Below are 27,545 nucleotides of genomic sequence, written 5' to 3'. Positions count from 1 at the left end.
ACTGAACACTTGCTCTGTAGGGGAACCCTGCACTGCCCTTGTCTTATTTAGTGGTCGCAGCAGCCTAAGTAGTAGTTGTGAGGATTCTCGTTTCCTGTTAGGTAAAATATCTTAGGTCTGATGTTTCAGGAGTCATAGCCGATGACGTGTGTGGCCAGGGCTGTGACACCAAGAAACAGATTTGTCAAAACAAAGCCCAAAGCGTACACATCCCTGGCTGTCTTATCTTCCGTCTTCCTCTTTCTATGCTGGTGTTTTGTGATAGAGTCACTCCCTTTCCTCTTCAGTCACTCTGTCCTGGTGTCCGTCCCTTTGTCTGAGACTATCCTGCTTTCCTGTTGGGTGAGTCACCTCAGTGTCTTTCCTACTTCCTAGGAGCAGTGTGTGTCACGGGGCCTCTCCTTCACCCTGAGAAGGAGCTTTTCTGGTTCATTCTTGCTCAGGGGCTTTCCTGCAGGGTCAGCTGGGTTACTGTCCATCCCGAAGCCACAGGGTTCCCCTCATCTGGTGACCTCAGTGATCACCAGGGGTGCTGGGCCTTCTCCTGTGCTTGGCCTGAGAGAGAACCCATTTTTAATTACAGCCAGTTTTTAGCATTTTCATCTTAAAATTCTTACACTCCCATCTCACAGGCATAACCCTTGGAAGGCATGGGCACGCGTGATACAGAACGTGTTTCTCAGAGTGCTCTGTGGGGGCCCGTGGAGATGCCCGGGACCTCAACACCCCCGTCCTAGCAATCCGACGCACTTGTACCTTTTCCTGCACGTTGACATCTGTTCTGGGTGCAGAAGCAACACTGCAGTACCTCTGCGGGGACCCTAGCAGTGGCCAGAGTGCTGCACTTGATGCTCCAGAACCAGAGTCAGTTTATTCTGCACACATCGTAGAAAATGGAACTTAAGCGCCTATTTCACTTAAGAACAGCCTAGTTCTAGCAGTATGTCGTCAAATTTCAAACTTGAGTACTGCATCCTGTGTCCAGAGGAACAGGAACTGCCTCTTCCCGGAAGTGGAGGAAAGCCTGCACCTGAGATGAGGGGCATTTAATGAGCTGACTTCAAAGGGAAAGTTAAAAAAGAGAGAGAGGCATCTATGTGTATGAGGAGCTAGCTGTCTGTAAACCATACCATGTGTGCAGTACCCACGGAGGCCAGGAGAGGGCAGCATATTCCCGTGGCGCTGGAATTGTAGACTTTTGGGAGCTGCGGTATGGGTGCTGGAAATCCATCCCAGGTCCTCTGCTGGAGCAACCAGTGCTCTTAACCAAGCCGTCTCTCTAGACCTGAAAGTTACACATTCATGGAAGAACAGCGGGCAACCAGTGCCTTTTCTGATGTTGTTATTTGGTCAGTGTTTTCTCAAAAGTGAACAACAGGAACCTGTGATTTTAAATGGAACAAGGGGCATTTGTCCTACTTCCATGTTTGCTACTGTGATAGAATCCCTTACAAAAAGCAACTTAGGCAGGGCTGGTTTTTTAGCTCACAGTTGTAGGTCGCAGTGATAATCTCCCAGTTCCGTTGTATTGTGAAGATAACATGCAAGTACCGTGACAGCTTCCTGGAGATGCTCAGGGTGGGGTTTGCTCCTGCGGTTTTCCTACCCTGACGCCCACATTGCCCTGCCCTGGCCCTGGATTATCTGTTGTTAGTATCAGAAGAAACGCTGGCCTAACTCAGTCCTGCGCTCTGTGTTCCCGTGCTAGACAGACCTCCCTTAAGCTTCCTCTGTGCCCTTTATCATTGTGACATCATGTGGCAGTCCTCTGCCTGTAGGCGTCCCTCCTTCCCGGTCCTCCAAAGCTGTACGCTGTGTTAGCAGCTCACTGGCTCTCCAGTGGGCTCTGGGCAACTGTGCCTGGTGTTCTCTAGAAGCAAATCCCACTATCTTAAAGGCAAGGGCTTGCTTCTTATTTCTTTGTATTTACAGCTCCTATCTCAGGCCCTCGAACATGTTCAACACGTTGCTTCTCACTGATAAAATATCAGAGACATTTCTAAGTAAGCACAGCTAAGTTAATCTTTAGACAGGTTTAAAGTTAGTTACCACACATTTCCCTTCAAGGGCGTCTAAGTTAAACAGGCGTCATTGTATTGGTTCTGTGTGCTTTCTAGAGTAGAAGGCTCAGGCCGTGGAATAGGATTCAAGTCTGAAGACAGTTTGGAAGACCATGCCTTGTATGGGGCATGTATCGTGAGTGGGTGTGCTGTGTGTAAGCCCTGGGTTTTCAGGCATGTTTTCCAGGGACGAAGAGAATGAGAAGGCAGGGTGCATTTCCTCTCAGAGAGATGTATGTTGTGCACAGGCGTGTGTTGTGAGCGGGTGTGTTGTGTGTATAGGTATGTGTTGTGTGTAGGTGTGTGCTGTGTGTAGGCATGTGTTGTATGTATAGGTATGTGTTGTGTGTCGGTGTGTGCTGTGTGTAGGTGTGTGTTGTGTGTATAGGTATGTGTTGTGTGTATAGGTATGTGTTGTGTGTATAGGTATGTGTTGTGTGTAGGCATGTGTTGTGTGTGTCGTGTATAGGCGTGTGTGTTGTATGTAGGTGTGTGTTGTGTGTGTAGGTATGTGTTGTGTGTATAGGCATGTGTTGTGTATAGGTGTGTGTTGTGTGTAGGTGTGTGTTGTGTGTAGGTGTGTGTTGTGTGTATAGGTATGTGTTGTGTGTAGGTGTGTGTTGTGTGTAGGTGTGTGTTGTGTGTATAGGTATGTGTTGTGTGTATAGGTATGTGTTGTGTGATAGGCGTGTGTTGTGTATAGGCGTGTGTTATGTATAGGCGTGTGTGTTGTATGTAGGTGTGTGTTGTGTGTATAGGTATGTGTTGTGTGTAGGCGTGTGTTGTGTGTATTTGTATGTGTTGTGTGATAGGTGTGTGTTGTGTGTATAGGTATGTGTTGTGTGTAGGTGTGTGCTGTGTGTAGGCGTGTGTTGTGTGTATAGGTATGTGTTGTGTGTATAGGTATGTGTTGTGTGTAGGTGTGTGTTGTGTGTAGGCATGTGTTGTGTTGTGTGTATGTAGGTGTGTGTTGTGTGTATAGGTATGTGTTGTGTGTAGGCGTGTGTTGTGTGTGTATGTGTTGTGTGTGTGTGTGTGTGTGTAGGTGTGTGTTGTGTGTATAGGTATGTGTTGTGTGTAGGTATGTGTTGTGTGTAGGTGTGTGTTGTGTGTAGGTGTGTGTTGTGTGTAGGTGTGTGTTGTGTGTAGGTGTGTGTTGTGTGTAGGCATGTGTTGTGTGTGTAGGTGTGTGTTGTGTATGTGTTGTGTGTAGGCTTGTGTTGTGTGTAGGCGTGTGTTGTGTGTATAGGTATGTGTTGTGTGTATAGGTATGTGTTGTGTATGTGTTGTGTGTAGGCGTGTGTTGTGTGTAGGCGTGTGTTGTGTGTATAGGTATGTGTTGTGTGTAGGCATGTGTTGTGTGTAGGTGTGTGTTGTGTGTATAGGTATGTGTTGTGTGTATAGGTATGTGTTGTGTGTAGGTGTGTGTTGTGTGTAGGTGTGTGTTGTGTGTATAGGTATGTGTTGTGTGTATAGGTATGTGTTGTGTATGTGTTGTGTATAGGTATGTGTTGTATGTAGGCGTGTGTTGTGTGGATAGGTATATGTTGTGTGTAGGCGTGTGTTGTGTATAGGTATGTGTTGTGTGTAGGCATGTGTTGTGTGTAGGCGTGTGTTGTGTGTATAGGTGTGCGTTGTAGGTTTACGTTGTGAACAGTCGTGTGTCGGGCACAGTTGTGTGTTAGGAGCAGAGATACCGTGTGCTTCTAGGTGTGTCGTGTCAGGTGCGTCAGGAGGCTGCCTTTGCAAGTCGTACCTGGTCTCAGGTGCCTGTGATGTGACTTGGCTCCTCCCTTTCTTTCCAGCCGTGTTCTTGGGTTTTCCACTTCCTTGAAGCCAATGTTTTCAAGTATGAATCTCCTTGAGTGGGGTATTCCACACCTCAGGAAAACCTCCCGTTCTTCCTGAGCCAGGCCAGGTCCCGAGGTTCAGCTGTGAGCTCAGCATACTCAGCAAATCCCTCTACCCTTCGGAGGCGAGGCAGAAGCTGCGGACTTGGTTCTAGTGTTCGATATGGCGGTCTTACGATCTGGTGGTGAAGTCGTTTTGAGGTGCATGGGAAGCTTTAAATGATATGGAACTATCAGGAAGTTTTGAAATTTGGTGACACCTGGCTGTTGTCCTTCTGTCAGAGGTACCTTTGATGACAGGACCTCTGCCTGTAGACCCCTCAAAGCACCAGCATTCGCTGCAAAGGGACAGGAAACATTCCCGCATTCTAGGAAGCCGAAGGGTGAAGGAGCTATCTGAAACACTCAGAGGCTTCTCAGAGAGGGAGTACTAACGTTTTCCTTGAGTTATGTGGTGCTGAGAGTGTCCCAGAGAACAAAACTTTATTCTCTGTGTAGTCAGAGAATACACCTAACTGCATGCCACTCGTAGACATCCACAGGGACACCCAGCACGTCTTCCAAGGCGCTGTCTTCACGAGGGTCGTAGCAGCATGACCTTCAACAAGGCCTGTCGCCAAGTCCTGAGCTGGTGACGGTACAGGATGCAGGGATGCTGAGGGACTCAGGAAGACTGCTGACCACCAGAGGGGGAGCCTGATGATTGACAGCCTTGGATATCAAACTCTGACCTGGAAGTGATAGACCAGAAGATTGTGTATGCAAGATGTGACTGTGGAAAGGAACCTAAGGACAGAGATGTTCCAGGCCCCACCCCTGCCTCCATGGTGTGCGTGTGTGCGTGCGTGCGTGTGTGCGTGTGTGCGTGTGTGTGCACGTGTGTGCGTGTGTGTGCGCGTGTGTGCGTGTGTGTGTGTGTGTGTGTGTGTGTGTGTGTGTGTGTGTGTGTGTGGGGTGGTAGGGCACTGATGTCTAGAGTTTAAACCTCACGGGGGCTTTCTGAGCCTGCGCTGTTGGCATGGTGATAGATTCCGGCTCTGCCTCTGAGGGGAATCCACCAGTTAGCACAGGAATGGAGCTAACCTTACCATCCCCTGCCCTGCCTCTTTCCCGATAACCCATTTTTCTGTCAACAGCGACACTCTTCATTTTCTGTGCATTTGCTTTCAAGCTAGTGAGAGGAAAAGTCTTGGTCAGGCCACGTCCCCTGCGGGACCGGAGGACGGACACAAAGAAAGAGGCAGTGCAGGATTGTAAAGGGAAGTTATGTTTCCAGTGCCTCCAAAGAGAGCTGGAAACACTGATCTCAGGATGGGGAGAGAAGGGGGTGGGGGCATGGATCCTGTGACTTAGGCATTTTGTTAGGCAAACAAACCAACCAACCTAAAAGGTTCTTGGTAAAATGGGTGGCTGTCAGTCTGTGGAAACTCTAAGCTCTCTAGAATCCCAGAGCTCAGCCTTAGTCGAGCCCAGTAATGAAGACCCTTGCCTTCCCTCCTGGTAGGGACACCAGGAGCTCCGTGGGCCTCCCCAGTGACCTGGTGCCCCCAGGCTGACCTTGGCCTACTTTTCAGTGCTTTGGCCCAGTGTTCAAAACCCTCAGCAGACGGTCTGGCCTCCGAGAGTTAACTGTAAGTCACGTAGACAAGGGGGCCGTGTATGGAAGTAGCCCTTATGAAGCCTCTCCACACAGCCAGCCGTGCTGTACGGATACAGTGCTGAGCCAGCAAGCCCTTGCTCTCCCTACTCTGGCAGGGTTGTTGGTCTCTGGGTCTGAGCCAGGCCTTGCAGGGGCCTTCTGGGTGGAAGCCGTGTCTGGAAGGCTTTGTGGGTTTTGAAGCCCCTGCTCCCCATAAGGAAGTGCCAGCAAAGCAAACAGCCTTCTGCTCAGGCCGTGGGTCCGCTTCCAGGCTCTCATTTCACACAGCCTGGGTCCAGCACTTTGCTTAGGAAAAACAAAGGAAGAAAGGAAGGAAGGAAGGAAGGAAGGAAGGAAGGGGAAGGAAGGAAGGAGGAAGGGAGAGAGAGTTCTTATTGGGGAAGGTCCCTGTTCAAGATGGTGGACTAAAATGGTCATTAAGAAGTGGGAGCACATGGGATAGAACCCCAAAATGGTGTAGACCTTTGTTCTCTGACCCAGGATTCCCATCCAGACTTCAAGACGAGCATCATTGCCACGGTTCCTGGTGTGGTGTTGACCCTGGTTCCTTAGGCAGGGCGGGTGCTGGGATAGCCCAGCCTTTTCTTGCTGAGCTGGAATAAACTACCCAGGCCCATTCATCTGCAGGGCTCTTCTCTGTGGCTCCCCTTCCTTTCCTCAGCACCCTGGTAGCCGTGAGAATGTCTGTCACTAAATGTATGAGCCCCACGCGTGTGTGAAAGGTGTCTTGAGTGGCCATATAACTGGCACAGTGTCTGTCTGTCTATCCGTTCGTGTGTGTGTGTGTGTGTGTGTGTGTGTGTGTGTGTGTGTTCACTAGTTTTACTTTCTACTACGACCACGTAGTAAACGGCAGTGCATCTCTGGCGTTCTCTGAACACAGGTTCCTTTAGGGACTACTATTCTGTGGCTTGGAACGCTGGAGCCCGTTTTTTCTTGGCCAGTCACTGAAAAGATGGAGAGAAATGATTGCCGTGAATGCTGCTGGGGCTCATGGCTAATGCAGGGTCCCTTGTGAGAGCTATGTTACACGTGTGCACATTCTCTCGCTCCCCTAATGTACATCCATGTCTGTTGTCTGTTGTATTCGAAGCTTGTTCTCCTAGTTGCTCTAATAGACAATAGCCTGGAAAGTCGGTGCATGCTGCCCCACACCACTCCTGACCCAGCACAATTTTAAGAAAACACCACACTTTGATTGGAGCATGTGAGCTCTTGACTCCGCCCACCCCCACACCCCCGCCCCCGACTTGGTACAGGAGCCTGCAGGGCGGAGGTGAACAGAGGTGACTTGTTTATTTTGCCCATGGGCCCCACTTTCCCTCTATCTTTGGGGTCCCCAACATTCACTGCATATTGGAGTCATTTTGAGAGCTTTGGAAAAGACGGCTGTCTGGCTCAGCCTGGTGGTACTTGCCTGCAATTTGAGCTACCCCAGAGGTAGAGGCAAGGGGTTTGCGTGTTGAGAATTTCCTGAACCACAGAGTTGAGTTGAGTTTAGACTAATCTGGCAACTTAGTAAGACCCTCTATCAAATAAAAAATATATTAAGTAAGAAACAGATACAGCTCAGTCAGTGGTAGAATGCTTCCTAGTATGTGCAAGACACTGAGTTCAGTTCTTAGCACTACACACATGTGAACACACACTCGAGCATACACAGACTCATACAGGTACACACACATGTATGCACATACACATATGCAGACATTCATGCACACACATGCACACAGACACACACAAACACATTCACACACATGCACATATACATACTCGTGCACATACATACTCACAAACATATAAACACACACATGCACACAAGCCAACACACATATACTCATGCACACACACCAACACTGACACATATACATGCTCATACACACACACATACACACACATATACTTATGCCCACGTACAAACACACACAAACACACTCAAGCACACACACACACACACACACACATAAACACATACAAACACACAAACTCATGAACACATACACACACAAACACACACACAATACAGTTACTTGGGCCCTACCCTATAGTGGGATTTGTAAAGTACCCCAAGTCTCTAATATGCAGTCAGGCCCATGCCTTGTTCCTCTTTATTTTGATACTCATGCAGCTAGAAACAATGTCAAAGCTGCCTAGAATACCCGATTTTAGCCATAGTTGTAAAAGACGAGACCCAGAAGGGCCTTTCCTCTCTTCGGGGCAGTCAGTACACGCTGCTGGAAGGAGAAGCCTCTGGCTGTAGGACGTAGTGTTAGACTGGTCTCCATACGTGCGGTTCATGTCTGCTATGTAATCTTCTCTAAGGTGAGAGTCCCAACTAGGATTATTTTATTTTAAATTTACATGGTGAGCATTGCAGCATGAAAATCAGAATTTTATCTTTATGGGTCAGACGTGTCCACGCTGTGGTGAGCACACATTCAAATGGTATTTCACCTCTGGGGCACAGTGACTCAGGGAGAGGGGGCGACGGTCCTATCTTTGGCCCTTGCTGCCATGAGTCACTGGTAGCTCTGGTCTTGTCCAAACCTTAGGAAGACATTTCAGATGCCTGGTTTGAGGCAATTTCTGAAGATTGTTTTTACTTTCAAATGGAAATACCTTTCAGGCAAGGACCTTAATAAATAGTAACAAGGCTCTCCAGAGTAAGTTGAAGAAAAAGCAGAGCTTTAATCTTGGTGTCCACACAGAGGTATGTCAGCAGGAAAGGAAACTGGCCGATTGGCCAGAGTCCCTACAACTGGCTAATCCACTGTCAGTGTCCCTGGAGTGGGGTCTCATGGTTGGTGGCCGTGGGTCTAAGGGTAGCATCAAGTGTAACTTGAAAAAGAAGCGCACGTGTGTGTGTGTGTGTGTGTGTGTGTGTGTGTGTGTGTGTGTGTGTGTGTGAATGGCCATTGCTTGGCTGAGGCCCAGGCCCAGGTTCCCGGTTCTACAGCAACGTGAGTTTCAGAAGCCTCCCAGGGAGCCAGAGCACAGTGTGTCTCAGTCTGGGACTCTCTTGCTGACACATGGCCTGGCAGAGTGGCCACCCCTTCTTCGATCACATATTTTTGGAGAGACAGCTGTTCTTCTTCTCACTTTCCTTTTTCTGGCCTGCTCCACTCTCGCCTTTCTGTCCTCCACCTTGGCCGTTCCAACCCTCATGCCTCCTGCAGTTCCTCAGCCGCCTGTGGGTGCTGCTCCTAGGTGACAGCTTCCCGCCTTCGCTCAGCGGGTCTTTGGAAGCTCATGGGTCAGCATGGTGGGTGGCTGGATCTGTGACAGTTCTGGGAAGTAGCTTTGGAATTTTGTGAATGAAATAGGCAGAGTCACACTGCAAGTTGCCATGTGGGGTACATGAGTCACGCAGGAAGGAGGGGCACGTGATTGGCACTGACACACACATCATTTTCTCTCTTGCCAGCTCCTCCCCCCATCTGCTACAGCCCCGGCAGTCCTGCGCAGATTCTAGAAGACCCCGCCTACTTCTACCCAGACTTGCAGCTCTATTCTGGGAGGCATGAAGCACCTACTTTGACAGTGGAGGCAAACGGAGGCCTGAGGGGGAAAAGCGGTAAGTCCTCTTGCTGTTGGAGTGCACGTTGGGAGCCCAGAGGGAGGGCGTTTCTCATTTTCATCTCTTCTACATCAAGAAACCCCTGTGCCCGTGACTTTAGTTTCCACCACTTTCACACAATGGTTTCGATGACAATCCAGAAACATTAATTGAAAAGTGCTGGAAGTAAACAGTTCATAAGTCTTAAACACAGATCTGTGCTGTCAGATCGGGACTGTGTTACCATTGGCTGTTACTGACAATCTTGTATGTGTAATTTGTGTAATTTTTTACAGGTGTACACACACACACACACACACTCACACACACACACACACACACACACACGCACCCATGCACACGTGCATGCATGCACACAACACGCACATATGTGCACACATACTTGCTTGGCACTGACTGTCCTTGGCCACAGATTCCACAGAGGGTCTTAGAATGTATCCTTGAGGGTAAAGGAGGGGCTGCTGTCATTTAGACATTTCTCTAATCTCTAGCCTTAAGTTGTCATACTGAGCTAAGAGTTGTCTCCAGCTAGGAACTTTATTTTAATTAATGTTGTACCACGATATTAATAAGAATTGGGGCTGGGAGAAATAGCTTGTCTCCCAAGCAACTTAGGCCTGAGTTGGATCCCAGAACATAATGGAGCTGGATGTCATATGCTTGTCACCCTAGCACTGGTGAGGTGGAGAGAGACAGGTCCCTGTGCCTCACTGGTCCAGTTACTGACCCCAGGTCCCAGTGAGAGACTTGCCTCAAAAGCACAAGGTGACCTTCTCCCCAACCCCAGGGCTCAGAGAACCTTGTGGAAGAGAGGGCAAAAGGAATGTAAGAGCTGGAGGGAGTACGAGTGCCGTGAGATGCTGGTTTCCTGACAGGGCTGCTGTACACTTACAGCAGCTGTGGGATGCATGGAAGACCAAGGCAACCAGATCTGCCAGGGTCCCGGCTGGGTTACAAAACGGGTTCAAAAATGAAATGCAGGAAGGAAGGAAGAAGAGAGGAAGGAAGAAGGAAGGAAGGAGAGAGGGCGGAGGGAGTAAGGGAGGAGGGAGGGAGGGAGAGGATGGTGGTAGGAGGGAATGATTGGGTGGTCCTGGGGGAATCTAGGAACGGATAGTAAATACATCATTTGCATATATGGAATTGTCAAAGAGCAAGTAAAGAATATTCTATTAGGAGAAAGAAGGTGGGTGGTTCCTGAGGAACGCCACCTGAGGTTGTGGCCTCCGTGCATACAGGAACACCCAAACAAATATGCATATTCACCCTCCCCACCTTAAGGAGTGACTGCCTCTACAAGGATCTTCCCATCTCTGTCCTCGGAAGCTTGAGTTGCATCATCTGTAACCGGCTCTTCTGAATTGTAAATCTCAAGTTCTAAATGCTTCCCCTGCCTTTTCTCGAGCCCTTTGCCTCTTTCCCCAGCTCTGCTTCCAGTTCTTGTTTTTGCAAACAAGTCAGAACTTCGGAAGAAATTCAAACCCTTCCTAAGGAACTTCCTCCTTTCGAACGAACAATTCTCCATCATTGATGTCCTGGGGTGATGGAGAGAGGTGAAGCCATTTTCAAAGCGTCCCAGGGCTCCTGACAAATGGACACCCCCCTTTCCAATGAGAAAAGGAATGTAGTAGTTTTCCTGTCCGTTAAGACCCATTCATTTCATGACCCATTCACTTAAATCACTTTTTCTGCTGTACTTTTATTTTAGTTTTAGCTAAACTTTGATACTTGTTCCCTTAAGTCTTGCAGATCTGTGACTTTGAGGATCAATTGCTTCAGGCTCATAACTCCAGCACTTACATTAACAGTGTCTTGGACAATCAAAGGTTCTGTCTGTCTGTCTCTGGCGTGTTCACTGTTTAGGTTCTATGAGCATCTCCTAGGCTTTGGACTCACTAGCTTCTGGTACAGAGAGGTAAACAACTGTTTTGTGGATAGAGACAGAGGAGGTCAGAAGCAAGAGGCTTCTGTTTGGAGTCTCAGTAACTGGTTAGTGGGGCCAGAACACGGGAATGGGGCCTCTGGAAGAGAGTTGAGCAGGACAGCAGTTTGGTACAGAGCGTAGGGCTTGCTTCTGGCTTCTTACTGTCACCCAGTGTGAAACACTTTAGTAATAGTCAAGACACCAACAAGACACAGGATAGGAGTCAGGGAGGGAAGGAAGATGTGTTGGTACAAGATGGCTGCTAAGGGCCAGCAGCTGCCATTGCAGAGGTAGGGCCCTGACTCGAGAGTTGAAGACAAGGGTGGAAATTTTGCTCAGTGGGAGCAAAAGGGGATTCAGATGGAGCTTGGGGCAGTCCAGACTGGAAGAGGCAGGAAGTGGGGGTACCAAGGCAATGATTGAGATGCTAAATCGGAGGACATTCTAAACAGAGAGCAAACAAGGTTCAATGTTGTAGAAAGGTTACATGTGTAACATGAGAGCTGGAAAACTCAATGTGTGGTGTTTGAAACATGGGGACAGCCAATGTGGGCTGCCTTCTGAGGACAGCTCTGAGAGAGGGAAGGGTGCGTTGGAGAGCCATCATTAGTGATCTGACAGAGGACTATGGGTGCTGTCTTTGTGACTAATATTTTTTGTTTTTACGATGGGAGGACAATGTCAGTCTGTGCCACAGTGGTCCTGTTAGGAAAAGGAGATATGTCATGGTAGATCAAGTCACAGAGGGGACAGAAAAGGGATGGGAGGGGAGAGCAGAGGCTCAGGAAGTCTGAGAAACACACCCTCGAGGCATTGCAGGATGGGTCAGCGATGACATCTTTGGAACCTGGTCTTTCAATGATGCTCTGATTAGCATATCAGTCAGTGTCTCCTGGGGACATCCTATTAGCTCAGTTCCTGTTTGTCTTTCAGTAGAGGACCCTCTCTCCAGCTTCCACTCCCCGAACTTCTTGAGGACGCCGGAGGTGGAAATGAGAGGTTCTGAGGATGTAGCTTCTGGAAGAGTGTTACAGCGGCTGATCCAGGAACAACTGCGCTATGGAACCCCAACCGAGAACATGAACCTACTGGCCATTCAGCACCAGGCCACAGGGAGTGCAGGGCCAGCCCACAGCACCAACAACTTTTCTTCCACGGAAACCCTCACTCAAGAAGACCCACAAATGGTCTATCAGTCGGCCCGCCAAGAACCGCAGGGTCAAGAACATCAGGGAGACAATACGGTGATGGAGAAGCAGGTCCGGTCCACACAGCCTCAACAGAACAACGAGGAGCTGCCCACGTACGAGGAGGCCAAGGCCCAGTCCCAGTTCTTCAGGGGACAGCAGCAGCAGCAGCAACAGCAGCAGCAACAACAACAACAGCAGGGACAGGGGCCCCTCGGCCACACTTACTACATGGCCGGAGGTACCAGTCAGAAGTCCCGCACCGAGGGAAGGCCCACTGTGAACCGGGCCAACAGCGGACAAGCACATAAGGATGAGGCCCTAAAAGAACTAAAGCAGGGCCATGTCCGGTCCCTCAGTGAGAGGATCATGCAGCTGTCGCTGGAGAGGAATGGGACTAAGCAACACCTCCCCAGCTCGGGAAATGGAAAGAGCTTCAAAGCTGGAGGAGAGCCATCTCCTGCCCAGCCCGTCTGTAAAGCACTGGACCCTCGTGGCCCTCCACCTGAATACCCCTTCAAGACCAAGCCAATGAAATCCCCAGTCAGCAAGAACCAAGATCACGGTCTTTACTACAGTGACCAGCACCCCGGGGTACTCCACGAGATGGTCAAACCTTACCTAGCACCTCAGCCTGCGAGAACAGAAGTGGCCGTCCTGAGGTACCAGCCACCCCCAGAGTACGGCGTCACCAGGTAACTCTGAACCCAGCTTTGCAAAGCTCAGACGTATGTTTGGCGTTTTGTGAGGAGTGTTAGCTTTTAGGAGAACTTTTGTCTTGTCCATAGTATTTAATAAGCCATTTGTGGGCTCAGGGAGAGGGAGGCTTAGAACGTCTTCCAGTCTTAGCGGCTGGGGATGAATGGGACTGTTGATTACTGAGAAGTGTTATTACTGAGTGTGTGTGTATGTGTGTGTGTGTGTGTGTTTGTGTGTGTGTGTTGTGGTGTGTCTGAGTATGTGTGTGGTGTAGTGTGTGTGTGTGTGTGTGGTGTATGTGTGTGTGTGTGTGTCTGAGTGTGTGTGTGTGTAGTGTGTGTGTGTGTGTGTGTGTGTGTGTGGTGTATATGTGGTGTGTGTGTGTGTGTGTGTGTGTGTGTGTGTGGTGTGGGTGTTTGGGGTTGTGTGTGTTGGGTTGGTGAGTGGTTGTGTGGGTGTGTGTGGGGTGTTGGGGTGGGTGGTGTTGTGTATGTGGTGTGTGTGTATGTATGTGTGTGTGTCTGTATGTGTGTGTGTATGTGTGTGTGTGTGTCTGTATGTGTGTGTGTGTATGTGTGTGTGTGTGGTGTGGTGTGTGTATATGTGTGTGTGTGCATGTGTGATGTGGTATATGTGTGTGGTATGTGTGTGTGTGTGTGTGTGATATGGTGTATGTGTGTGGTATGTGTGTATGTGGTGCGTGTGTGTATGTGTGTGTGTAGTGTGTGGTATATGTGGGTATGTTTAGATGTGGCTACATATGTACAGGTACATGTGGAGACCACAGGAAAATGTCATCGTCTTGAGTGCTGTCCCTCTGGTACCATCCCCTTTTTGGGCTGCTTTGTAGGTAGAGTCTGCCCAGAACTCACCAATTAGTCTAGACTGGCTGGCAGGTGGTTAGGACCTGCATGTGTCTGTCTCACCAGCACAAGCATGTGCCTTCACAACCAGCTTTCTTAATGTGAGTTCTGAGTATTGAACTGGGGTCCCTGTGCTTGTAAGATGGAGCCATCTCTCCACCCACAAAGTTGTTTTGTAGTCTTTTCTGTTATATTAATGAAGCCATTCCCTCTCCCTTCCCTGTTCCTCTTCCTACCTCTGTTCTGCCCTTCCTCTGTTTATTGAGACAGGGTCTTACTAGGTAGAGTAGCCTATGCTGGTCTTCAACTCAGTCTCTTGCCTCTGCCTCTCAAAGCTGGGACTATAGGTGTGCATCGTGATATTTGACTTCATTATACAATTTAAAGATGACTTCTTTTTGCTTTCATGGGCACTCATACACATGACAGGCACACACACACACACACACACACACACACTTTTTTTTAGAAGGCAGAAGCAGAAGAGGAGGAGGGGGAGGAGGAGGAAGACTACTACTACTACTACTACTACTACTGCTGCTGCTGCTGCTGCTGCTGCTGCTACTCTGGATGCTAGAATGTAGGCACTGACAGACCTTGGAAGCCCTTTAGTCTCAGCTCATTCAGCAGACATGAATCTGAAGTGTGGAGATTCACGCAGGTGTCCAGAGCTTGCAGCTGAGCACCAGGGCCTGGCCTCCAGCCTCCAGCTTCTCCATCTTCCATTCCAACTCATCTCGCTGGCTTGTAGTGTACGTGTGTTTTCTGATGGATGGGCAGGTTCAGCCTTTCTTCTTCTGCGTGACTTCTGTGCAGCCTTGATCCACAGATACAAGTATGGTGCCTTCCCTAAGAGCCCTTGAAGCATTGCCTTTGGGGAAACCAGTATCAGAACACATCACTGCCATTCAGCGTGATGTTCAGGGTAGAAACAGCCAAAAGTACCAGGCGATTGGATAAGTCAGAAAAGCTCAAAATCTGAAGATTTAGAAAGCTTCTCAGGCTGCTTCTGCTCTAACCTGGCCTATAGAGCGGGTCCCCGGACAGCCAGGGCTACATAGAAAAACCCTGTCTCAAGAAATGTCAAACCAAACAAACAAAAACAAACAAGAAAGCTAAGAGAAGGTGACACCGACGGAGGTCTCAAAGGATTAATAAAAGTGGGTATTGGTAGAAAGACCATCTCCAGAGGCAGGAAAGCCATGAAGATGGACTGAAGAGCAAGGGCGTACAGCCCAGGCGTTTAGGCATAGTAGGAGGCAGAGGATGTGTTTGAGCAGGGAAGTTGTGGACAGTGTAGGTCTCTCACAGTTACTCTAAGGAGTTTAGCGTTTAAGCAGAGAGAAGCCTGGTGTTCTCAAGCAGAGACTACCTGTTGGTATTTAGCAACTACATTCAGTGGTGGTGCGGGATGGTTAGACGGAGACTCGGCTTGCGAGGCCTTTCCGGGAAGGATTCAGTACTTCAGAGAACTGGGTGTCCAGGTGGAGGCAGCAGCAGGGGAGAGGCGTCTGATACGAGAGGCAGGGAAGTAGAACTGAGGGGAGTCTGTGATTGGCTAGACCACTGAGGAGCGGGGGCGTGTGTTTGAGGCAGTTGGACATGCAGCCTCTGGGGAGAATGCGGGAGTGGCCAGCGTGGAGGGTACTCGGCTTGTGCGGGAAGAGCACGGCCCTGAGAAGACAGGTGTCTCCTGCTATTATTGGATGCGTCGTCATCATAGAGGTTTGTCTGAGTCTAAACTGAGCTGGAGCTCCTGATGGAACCCTAGTGGCTGGGTGGAGGCTTCACTGTGCTGGGAAGGTGCTGGGAGGTGGCCACCTACTCCCCAGCTCTGACACATTTGACACGAGGTGGGCTTCGTAGCCATCTTTCTGTTGCTGTAACCAAATTTCTGGCAAAAAGAAACATGTAAGAGGAACGATTTATCTTGGCTCATGCTTTGAGAACATGGTATCTCTCATGGCCTGGAAGGCAAAATGGAGTTCAGGGTCTGGGGGAGTGGCTGGACCCTGTCACTCCTACATGTCTGTGTACCCGGATGAAGAGGTCCTGAGTGGATGCCAGTGCCCAGCTGATTTTCTGCCCCATCCCTTTCTTATTCACTCAGAGATGTGTCGCCACTCACATCCCGGGGGGCTTCCCTCTTCAGTCAAACTTCTGGAAACACCCTCAGGGACACGTCCCGAGGTGTGTCTTCTAGGGGAGTCCAGATGTGGTCTACGTAAAGTTGAGCCATCTCGGTGATGAATGCCCGTTCTGATGTGTCCTGGCCAGCCCAAGCCCTCGTGAGCAGCAGAGTGCGTTGTGATCTTAGCATGGGTTTAACCTGACTCTGCAGTGGCACCCGGGATCTCCTCTCTTTACCAAAGGGGAACTTTCACCTTGAACGATGCCACACCTCTGGTGTTTGTGTCACATCGTCATTTCATAGTTCATCCCGAACATTTCTCTCAGTCTCTGGAAGACCCTGATAAGGATGGGAAGTCTTTCCAGTGAAGTTGCCTTCTTCCTCCTTGCTAGCTCACAGTTTTTTATGGTTTTTGTTTTTTATCTGTATGTTTTGCCTGCGTGTATGTCTGTGCACTGCTTCAGTGCTTGGTGCCCCTGGAGGGGCAGAAGAGGGTTCTAGATTCTAGAACTGGGGTTATAAACAGTCGAGGGCTACCACCGCATGGGTGCTGGGAATTGAACCCTGGTCCTCTGTAAGCATAGCGGTGACCACTCTTTTTGCCAGAGATCGCAGAGCCATCTCTAACAGCACAGAAGCTGGACTCGTTGGTGTCTTGGCAATAAACCATGATGTGAGGTGGGCCAGTGGGGAGTGAGGCATTTCTTAGAGGTCTCCCTGGTGACTTGTGGAGAAACCATTCGCCTCCAAGTTCTGAGGTCAGAGAAAGACATTTCCGTGGGGTTTGAGTGCCCCGAGAAGCTTGGCACTGGAATTTACATGCCCATCAAAGTGTCTTAGAAGATGTAACAGACAGGCCACTGTGACTGGCCCCAGGGCTGTAAGGCCACTTGGTGAGCACAGCCGTGGTAAACCAGCCTGGCTCCAGCAGTACAGCCTTTGGTGGGCTTAGGTAAACAAGCTTGTCTTCACAGGGCCTGCTCCAGACATGGTTAGCAGAGCCTGGAATCTAGGGTTTGAGCCTGAGACTCGGTGGTGTGTGGCATTATATACCACCCAAGAGGCAAGCAGTGTCCCTTAGAATCTCACCGGGCTGATCCCTTTTCTGTGGTTGTATGTTTGCCACTAATGGTGACAATTTAGGAAGCTATTGGGTGCACACTATGCACGTGGCAACATAGACTCCTGGGTTAGGATGGACCCTCACTGAGATCCCTTGGGTCTTTCTGCCTGATGCTACAAGAGGCCCTACTTAGGATCTAACGGAAACCCGGCAACTTGACCCCACCCATTACGCGTTGAGACAAGTCTGAAGAACAGGTGAAAGCTTTGGGAGGAAAGCGAGGGTCTGACTCCAGTCGCTCAGAGCTCTTTGCCTGCTCTGGTGGTTCATGTTCTCCCCTTCAGCTCCTGTGTAAACTGATGAGAGCAGCCACTGGCCCCAGCAGAGTCGACCGACAGCGACAGCATCGTGGCTCCTTCTGTGAATGAGCTCAGGAAGCCATGAGGAAGGGGAGGTGCTAAGAACATGAGAGCTGGCCCCGGGGCAGCTCCGAGGTTGCGTTTCTGGTCTTCTCTGCTTTGGTTTGCTTCATCTTCATCTGGAATTGAAAGTGGCTCACCGTGAGGACAAGATGAGACTTGGGCTGTTCTTGTTGAGGACAGCGACTCCCTCCAGCCCCAAAGCAAACGTTTGTTATTAATTCTGACTCACTCTGTGGTGACTTGGCGTGTCGCTAATGGGAATGAAGGCACCAATGAATTCCAGGGGTGGTTGGATTTCTCTGCTAAAGCAGTTTAGGGTATATTAGTCAAGATGCAGTTTTTTTTTTCCCCAAAGAGCTCTATGTCAAAAATAAAAATGAAAAACTAGAGCTGATAAAATAATTCATATTGATCTCCCATTTCCCAGTAAACCGCTAACACGGTAAGACATGGGATTTACTAGCTAGATGTTTTCAATCTTGAAAATGATTTTGCTCCTATAATTTATATACTTTAATCAGGATCGTGTATAAAATAAGACTGAAACCTGTTTTCTCTAATACCTGTTTGAGTTTTCCATTACAGATGCTTGGCACTCTGCAGCTCAGGGTGTGATCGTGGAGCGCTGTAACAGGGCTGCAGGGGTTTCCCCAAGGCCTTACTGTATGCAGGGATTTTAGTGGCGGCCATGTTCCTTAACGTTTACAGCATTTCTAAGAAATGGGAACTAGGAAATAGAGAGATTGTCCCGTGGCGAAGGGCAGCCCTGTTCTTACAAAATAGGACCCCAGTTCAGTTCCTGGCACCTGCATGGTGGCTCACAACTGTCTGTCTGTAACTCCAGTGCCAGGGGATCTAGCACCTTCTTTTGGCCTCATGAGTAATGTATGCATGAGGTCCACAGACAAATGTGCAGACAAACCACCCATACACATAAAATAAAAATAAATGAATCTTTAAAAACAGAAAAAGAGGAGGTGCTATTAAAAAGCTCATTCTTACGTAGGCAAAACCTGACCGAAGAGAGAGGGTCAGTAACAGTCATGGCCAACAGCTCGGTGGTGTAGGAAGCCCAGAGCCCCTTACTGCATGTGGCCCTTCCCTGGTTAAGCACTCAATGGCTGTGCATGTGCTGGAAACACACTTAAGTTTTTACTTGACCAGGTAATGGTGAATGTGTTACTAGTTTATAGAATCTCACCAGACTCCTCCGTCCTCCTCCTTGCTCCCAGAAGACAATGGGAGCAAACTTAACTTTGCAGGGAGCTGCAGGCTGTGAGCTACAGGAGTGTCTAGTCTCTTTGTGGAAGTCTGTCAGCCACAGAATGCACATTCAGGTACTACATAGTCAATATGGCATGGGCCGGAGGGGAGAAAGCAAAAGTCCCGTTGTTTTAAGTACACTCACAATTTTGTGTTGGTCTGCCCAGGGGACCCGGGTTGGGCACACCTGCAGCAGTGTCTGTGGCTTGCTGTCCTTTGAGGTAAGGTTCTTTAGATTCTTTAACAGTCTTAGAATGTGGTCAGCACTTACTCTAGACCAGTGTTTGTTTTAGTAAGACCCCCCTCCCTTAGGAAGAGACAGTAGCAACCATTGGTGAAGGACTCTGACAGCCTCTCTCTGCCTGCTGAGCCTGGGTTGGCCTCTCCGCCCTTCATCATGGACCCATTATGCCTGTTCAGCAGAGAGGCTCTGCTTCCCAGCTTCCTAGAAACAAAGGAGAGAGTGACTGGCGAGCATTTGCTGCCATTTCTGCCCGTCTGTGGCTGGACTAACTTGACTTTGGTAGGTAGGTACCTGTAAAGCAGAGAATGGTTGGGTTTGGCCAGGCTTCTCTCTCGGGCCCTGAGAAGCCAGGGTCTGTGGCTTTCCTTGCACAGAGCTGGCTTCCTGCTTCTTGTAAAGGTGTGACGTCACCACCACCCGTGCTGTGACTGGAGAAAACTGTAGTGGTTCAAATTGTACTTTAACTATATTCTCTGTCAAGATACATTTTCAATTAAGACAATGCCTCCATAAGATCTGACTGAGGCAAGCCCGTAGGACATTTCCAGAATCGTGGCTGATAGGGGAGGGCCCAGCCTGTTGTGGGTGGGGCCATCCCTGTGCTGGTGGTCCTGGGTTCTATAAGAAAGCAGGCTAAGCAGGCATGGAGACCAAGGCTGTAAGCAGCACCTTCCATGGAATCGGCATCAGCTCCTGTCTCCAGGTTTCTGCCCTACGTGAGTTCCTGTCTTAAGATCTTTTGGCAAAAAAACTGTTATACTGAATTGTAGGCAAAATAAATCCTTTCCTGCCCAAGTTGCTTTTGGTCATGGTATTTTATCACGACCCCCTAACCAAGATGGTCACTCTCTGGGAACATGACAAATGGCATTCCAGGGAGGAGGGAGAGCCAGGGGGGAGGAGAGTTCGGGACCACGTGTGACCAATGAGCAATTACAACAGTGTAACCCAAACAAGGACAGTTTATCAGGAGCATGTGCAGAGGCATGTGGAAATGGCCCGTCTGACTATGGGCCAGGGCTGGAAAAAGTGGAAATTTGGTGAGTGTGTGCTTCTGAAATGGTGAATTAGGATTTGTAGCTTATACGGTCATGAAAATGAAGCAATACTTGGAATTAGTGGGTAAACTAAACCCTTGGCTTCTTTGTTTACACATCTCCCTTAGTGAAAATGAGGCCGTGTAGCCTCATTTATTAACGTTCAACTGTATGCGCTGAACTTTCTGTCAGGACTCAGGAGTGTCAGCCAGACTTGGTGGTGCACACCTGTAATTGTAGCACTCGGGGATGGGGCAGCAGGGGCAGTAATTCAGCCGAGGTCATCCTTGGCCAGCTAGCAAGTTCGAGCTTAGCCAAGGTTCTATTAGACCCTTCTCAGAAAGGGAGAGAGAGGAGAGAGGAGAAGAGAAGAGAGGAGAGAGGCGAAGAGATGATGAGGGGAGAGAGGAGGAGGAGGAGAGGGGAGGGGAGGAGAGGGGAGGGGAGGAGAGAGAGAGAGAGAGAGAGAGAGAGAGAGAGAGAGAGAGAGGAGAAAGAGGGTTTTCAGCAATGCCCACAGCCCACAGTATTTAGGCAAAACGACATTAAGTGTAGTGCCTGTGTGTCCTGAGAAATTACTCTGCGGTGTGGGAATTTTAAAGAGCTAGGGTCAAGTTCAGGTCACTTTCCCAGGAAACCTGACACAGCCCCAGCTGCAACGCATAGCAGGGCAACTTCTTTAAACAGATGAGACCCACCCACATAGCAGGGATTCTGAATTCAGTTAACTCAAGAGTCGAGTTTTAATTTGAGCATTTGAGACCCATGATTGTTTGCAGGACCGACAAGTGGGGACTTCTGCTCCTTCAGTTTGCAGAACCTCAGTTTCTTTTGTCTGTTTACTAGTGTAGTTCTGAGTGAGTTCTTGTTCTGTGCCCAGCTTGGCCTTGACACTTCTAGGCTCAAGCAGTCCGGCCTCAATCAGCCAGTTAAGTGGCTGGGGCTAGGGTTGTATGTCATGTCTGCCCCCTTTCTTCGTCTGTGTTTTTCCTACAGCCAATAGCTTTACTTCCTTAACGATCATATGTTTACTGTAGCAATTACATATGTGTGTATGCATGTTTATCCTGGTACTTTATTTCTAAAGAAAAAAAAATACTGGCTTTCTCCAGTTTCCTTTTCAAATATAGCCTGTATTAAACACTCTTTTAAAACACTATGTTGCTTTAAGGATCGGAAAGCTTTAAGAAAATACTATGTTGCAAGGCACGTTAACAGAATGACTTCTTTCTTTTCTGTGGCCTTTTATTATTTCATCTCATTGTTTCTTTTTCTTAATTACTAAAATAACAGTGTTTTTTTTTTAATTTTTATAGAGTACACATGTATTACTTAGGTGATAATTATTATATTATTTATTTTCTCCTCATTCTGACCAGATAACTGAGAAGAAACTTAGGAAAGGAAGATTTATTTTGGCTCCTGGTTTAGGAAGAGGACATCATGGTGGGGGAAGTGTGGCTTCCAGCTTGTGGGTGGTCACATGTGGGTGGTCACCTGTGCTGTCGGGAAGCAGAGAGAGATGAACACAGTCTGGTCTCAAGTGTAGACAGTGCTGCCCACATTCAGGATGGGTCTCTCCTTAGATAAACCACTTGGGAAAAATCCTCATAGGCACACACAAAGGTCTGTCTCCTAGGTGACTCCAAATCCAGTCAAGGTGACAGTTGACAATGAGGAGGAACCATAATAGGAATTAAAATAAAAAGCTACATATATCCTATAAAAATAGCAAAAAAAGGGGTGAAGGGGAGAGAAGGAAAAAAGAAAAGAGAAAAAAGAAAGGAAGAAGAAACAAAGAGGTATAACTCCCTTAACTGGAGACATAGCTCCCCTAACTGGAGACAGTCACCTTTAGCATCTACGTAGCTCAAGGCCAGCTTGGGCTATATAGTATGACTCTTTCCTGCTAAACTAACCCAACTAGCTTGCCAAGAGTGCTCATGGGAAATGAAACACACACTGCATAAAAGCCTGTTGTACTGAGCATTCATGGATACACTCAGAACTTCCTGCAGTTTCTTATTTCTGTTCATGTTTATGTTGGAAAATATATTTTTGGTGTTTTAACTTTCTCTTTTGTAAATTATTTAATCACATTCTCCATCTGTTTATGCCTTTGGTCTTATTTCCGTTGTATTTCCCAAGTGTTTGTCAATGAGGTAAGCTGTGTTTTGTAATGACCGACCTGTAGATACACACAGAGTCTCGTGCACAGACTGTAGCCTGCAGTTCCCGCTCTGCCTGCTCGTGGTCATGGAAGGACAGCTGGACATTTACCTGAGTTCCCTGATACCACTGAATTCTGGAACTGTCCACCAAGCCTACTGACCTGAATTGTACCCTCTTGTAGGATGTCATACAGGTGAAGTCAGGTACAAGATAGAACAAGGCCTGTCATTGGATGAGAAGGAAGGATGGGTGGGAGAAAAGTTTTACCATGATGGACATGCATGTATATACATGCATATGCACACGTACATACACACACATGTATACATAATCAATAAAAATGGAAATGGAGCTGGGCAGTGGTGGTGCATGGTTTAATCCCAGCATTTGGGAGGCAGAGACAGGTGGATGTCTCTGAGTTCAAGGCTAAGCTGGTCTACCAAGTGAGTTCCATGACAGCCAGGGCTACACAGTGAAACCCTGTCTCAAGAAACAAAACACAAAATAAACAACAACTACAAAATGTAAGGACTGTGTGGGCCTGTAGGTAATATAAAACTTTCTAGCAGTTCCTTTCATAATAGTTTGTTTTAATTTAAACTATTAAGTTCAACTTATATTAGTTTGTGATATAACATACTGGAATATCTAAACCTTTAGAGTGTTCATCAGCTTTCTTTTCATGGTTAAGAACTAGTTTATTGAACTAATTTTGAGAAACTGGAGTTTGTAATTTAGAGACTGGTCATCCCTTCATACGTTATGCTTTGGACAATTATTTTTGTTTTATTTTTGTGTTTTGAAAATTATATTAACACCTTTCTATTTTTAAAATTGTGCAGTGTATGTGTGTGTGTCTGTGTGTATGTGTGTGTGTATGTGTGGTATGTGTCTGTGTATGTATGTCTGTGTGTAGTGTGTGTGTGCATATTGGTGTGTGGTATGTGTGTGTGTGTGAGTGTGTGTCTTTGTGGTATGTGTCTGGGTATGTATGTCTATGTGTAGTGTGTGTGTGTGTGTGTGTGTGTGTGTGCGTGCGTGTGTCTATGTGTGTACGTGTATATCTTTGTGGTATGTTCTGTATATGTATGTCTGTGTGTAGTGTGTGCATGTGTTGTTTGTGGTATGTGGTGTGTGTTTGTGTGTGTATATGTGTGTACATGTATGTCTGTGTGGTGTGTCCTGTGTATGTATATCTGTGTATAGTGTGTGTGCATATGTGGTGTGTGTGTGTGTGTGGTATGTGTATGTGTGTCTATGTGTGTACGTGTATGTCTGTATGGTGCGTTCTGTGTGTATATGTCTATGTGTAGTGTGTGCATGTGTTGTTTGTGGGGTGTGTGTGTGTGTGTGTCTGTGTGTCTGTGTTTGCCTCACAGAGACTAGAGGAGAGCATCAGATCCCCTGGACCTGGAGTTACGGGCAGATCTGAGACACCAGGGTGGGTGCTGAGAACCAGACTCTGGTCCTCTCCTAGAGCAGAATGTGCTCCTAATCACTGGGCCACCTTTCCAGCGCTTTCTTAAATACTAAAAGATACATATGAATTTATGTAGAAGTCTATTTGCTGATTCACTTAAAACATGTAAAAGGCACCTTTGTGCTAAGGGGATGACCCAGGAACATGCCTTGCTGCACAACTTGATTCCTGGAACCTGGCGTGACGGGGGCCTACCTGTAACCCAGTGAGGCAGGAGGATTCTCGAAGCAGCCAGCTAGCCGAGCTGAATCTGTATTTCAGGTTCATTGAGAGATTGTCCCCAGAAATGAAGGCAAAGAGTGATTCAGGAAGGACACCTGACGTGTGTGGCCACTACACACATGCACACATCCTTACTAACGATACATACGCAGCCCTTAGACATACACCCAAGGGCCAAACAGCAGCATACCCACATTCTGTAGTCAGTCCAGGTATGGAAAATGTTATCTTTCTGCAAATACTTACGATAAAAACCAGATGTTTTCCTTCTCATTTCAAGTCTTTAAACCCTGATGTCTTTACCCACAGCACACGTAGGTGCTTGGCTGCCTCTGTTTCTGTTTTGGGTGGACACGCAGGAGTGAGATCCGAGGGTGACCTGTCCTTGCAGCACCCTGAGCTGCTCAGGTCCTTTGCCTGCATTTCGTGGTGGGCCCTGGTGTGGTGCGGCGTATGCTTTGGGAAGTGTTTTTAACTCTGTACGGATGTCAGATCTCTGGTTTGTCCTGTAAATCCTGGGAGCTTGACTTGCATACTTGTGAAATAGAATAATACTCAGCTGGTGTGGGAGCCGAGGATGCCCAGGCTGGTGAGAAGCAAGATTAAATCAGGGCTATGCATGACACACCTATTTGCAGGTAGAGTGTAGAAGACGTATTTAAATATGCTTATGAAGACGGGTGTATGTTGAGAGGAACAAATGTTACTAAAAGCCTGTTTTCCCAAACCACTTAATGGTGTTAGTCTAATTTTGTGACCTCCTCAGGAAGGAGGAAAAGGGCTGAGTTGTTATTGTGGTTACTATGCTACTGTGTTACAATGATTCCATAGTCTAAGTAAGTCAGGTCGGCAGCGGGTGTCTCCTTCACACACTGCCAAAGGATTGTCTCTTTGAAAAGCTATCAAGCAGTTAGAGCCAACTTGGTCTCAGACTTGAGGATTAAATCAGTTAACAGAGCTGCTGAGTCGCAGCTCCCTCTGAGTCATACGCATCTATCCTTGGACAGCTTGCCCACTAATAATTAGGTAGAAGAGAAGGCATTGAGTAATGTTAAAGTGTAAGTCGGAGAATAGGGACAGCATAAGGCCGCAGGGGTGGGTCGTCAGGGAGTGATTAAGATGACGTTGGAAGTTCAGAGGGGAGAATTAGGTACAGTCCTGTGAGAATGGCCCAGGCCAGCACTGACAGAGTCAGCCTCTGCTCCAGCATCTCTCAAGACACCATTCTCCAGACCATGCAGGCCCTGTTTTTTACCTGACTGTGGCCTCCTGGATGAGAGGCCCCTTAATTCTAATTCTTATTCAGATGTGTTAAGAAAAAACAGTCTGTTAGATGGAAACAGTTCACACCTTTGGTATGTTAAGGCTCTGTTGGTCATTTAAGGAGCTGGACCACTAGGCCAGCAGCACCTGCTTTTACCCTTGCAGGTTCTTGGTAAGGTGAGGGAGTGTCTACCCGGCAGACAGTGTAGCTCCTTGGCGAATGTGGGGTGGGTGCTCTCCACAGACGTGACACATCTGACTGTCTTGTTTGTCCATCTCTTGTATTTTGGAGGTTGCCTTCTGTGCTGTTTTTATTCTAAATAGACAAATAGTGACATGTTGTGTATGTGTGTATGGGGGTGTGCCACACACATGTGCATAGGGGCACACATGCCGTGGTGTGTATGTGTGGGGTAGAAGACAGCTTGTGGAAGTTGATTCTCTGTTTCCACCATGTAGGACCTGGGAACAAACTCAGGTTGTCCGCCATGGTGGTGGGGCCCCTGTACAGACTGAGCTTTCTCACCAGCCTGATACCTTATCTTATAAAGGTCAGAGTGGGATAATGCGTGTGACACAGGCTAACCCCAGTAGCTGGATGTAGGCCGTGCTTAGGAGATAATAGTCATACGTAAAGCTTTGAGAGCTTCTCACGAATGCTTTGTGCCTGGCTCTGTGAGGTTACAGAAACAGAGAGAGTGCAGCTGGCACTGTCCAGGGGTGTGTACCAGGCTGATGCTCTACCGAGATCCAACAGGGGAAAGGGGTCACAGGTTGTCAGTTATGGTCTAGAACCATAATGTTGTTTATTAGTGTTGACTCCCATGGCCTCTTTCCCTCTTTGGTCCCCATAACCAGGAAGTGTTTATGGTGGTGGTGGCCCACTGTTATGTTGTCTCAGCTGAGGGCAGGCCGTGCCTTGGCACTGGAATGTTTGTCCGTGTGCCTACACGTTCTCCCTGGTGCTCCTTACTCTAAGCCCAGTTGCACTTGGCCCTGCTCTAGGAGGCCCAAGCCCTGGCTGCCTGAGTAGTGGACCTCAGGAACAGAGATTTTCTGTCCTGTCTGACCATCATCCATCCTAGTACAGGCGTTGTTCTCTGGAAAGTTCTCTTGGGTGGACAGCAAGGGCAGAGCTGCTTTGCCGATTGGCAGAAGCTTCTTTAAAGCTTGACAAACGTGTTTTCCCCCCTGCATCCTTCCAGCCTTTTGAAGGCATTAGGTCAGGATGTCATCGTCTGTCTTTCCTCTTGAGTTTCCTGTTATCAGGAAGAGAGGACCGCGGAGGTGGTGTTCACTAAGTGGACTCAACCCAGATTTAAGTACATCTTAGACGGAAACCCCACCCTTACCTGCAGTCCATCCGAGAGCAAAGCTGTCCCCCACCCTGGCTCTAAGGTTAGCCGTTTCATTACCTTCATGCCTTGTGAGGAGAAGCACCAGAGGTACGAAGAGCATTAGTCTTTGAAGCCAGTGCTGCAACTGTGGCATTGGGCTCTTTCTGAAATACCCGGTTTCTATGTAAAATACAGTGCAGGATCCACTGGCCTGCAGGCAGCCATGAGCATTAATAAGTCAGTTGTTTGGGGTCCATGCATGACAGGGGTTTTCACGGTATGAACAAAACTCACAACCTGTCTGCTCCTGTGATGGGGCTGCACCCTCTTGTACAGGACAGCACTTGGAATGGGCACAGATTCGTCAAATGTCATAGTCTAAAGAGAGGCTAAGTGGTTCTCTAGAGTTCATAGAGAGGAAAGAAGATGCTTCAGGCTCTTGATGATGGCTTTTTGTTTGTTTGGTTTTGTTCTTGACTTTTCTGAGTGGAGGAAGGAAGAAGGGGGCGATGTCACTTAAGAATAAAGAACAACTATATGGTGCTCCAATATTTTTACCTCGACCAGGAAAGGAAGCTGAGACCCCTCGAGATTAGAATGACGCGGAGAAGGAGCTCGTAAACTCGGGATGGAAGGAGATTCACCTTGGAGCATCTCCTGAGGCTGGGTGGGAAAGTCTGATGTCAGGAAACAAGGCCTGAGGTCAGCCACAGATTTATGAATGCCGTGTGCAGGCTCCCGTGTGGCGCCCCTGCCTTAGCGTGAAGGAAACCATGGTGATTCTCATGGGCTGCCAGGATGGTGAGGAGATTGAGGGGAGGGGGAGTGAAGACCAGAGGTAGAAGTTCGTGATTCTGAGTTGAAGTCCAGCACCTGGTACTGAGCTGTTGAAGGGCACTGTTGGGTGTTTTATCGACGGGCTAGATTGGAAGTCTGGATGTTTAGACCTCAGCACTGATGGATCAAAGCACAGGCCAGCCCTTTGCTCATGCCTTCCCATCTGATTAAGTGCTACCCCTGCCCATTTCTTGCTAAGCCCCACATCTAGAAATATTTTATCTTCCTCCAGTTTGCTTTTTCTCCATTCTTCA

At 48.2% G+C, this 27,545-nt stretch overlaps 1 protein-coding gene across 2 annotated transcripts in view; it reads left to right on the top strand.

Moving 5' to 3' along the window:
* Amotl1 (angiomotin like 1) overlaps positions 1 to 27,545 on the top strand; it is a 65,550-nt gene that overhangs the window by 10,354 nt on the left and 27,651 nt on the right. The window contains exons 2-3 of one of the 2 annotated variants that reach the window (XM_032910925.1): positions 8,995 to 9,144; positions 12,008 to 12,953. In XM_032910925.1, the coding sequence (XP_032766816.1) occupies positions 8,995 to 9,144; positions 12,008 to 12,953 (1,096 nt within the window). Of the gene's footprint in view, positions 1 to 8,994; positions 9,145 to 12,004; positions 12,954 to 27,545 lie in introns of both variants that reach the window. The other variant, XM_032910924.1, reaches the window with a different exon arrangement.

The sequence above is a fragment of the Rattus rattus genome, chromosome 8 (assembly GCF_011064425.1).
Source record: "Rattus rattus isolate New Zealand chromosome 8, Rrattus_CSIRO_v1, whole genome shotgun sequence".
NCBI lineage: Eukaryota > Metazoa > Chordata > Mammalia > Rodentia > Muridae > Rattus > Rattus rattus.
Note: the sequence above shows the minus strand (reverse complement) of the source record. Positions and strands in the feature narration are given on the sequence as shown.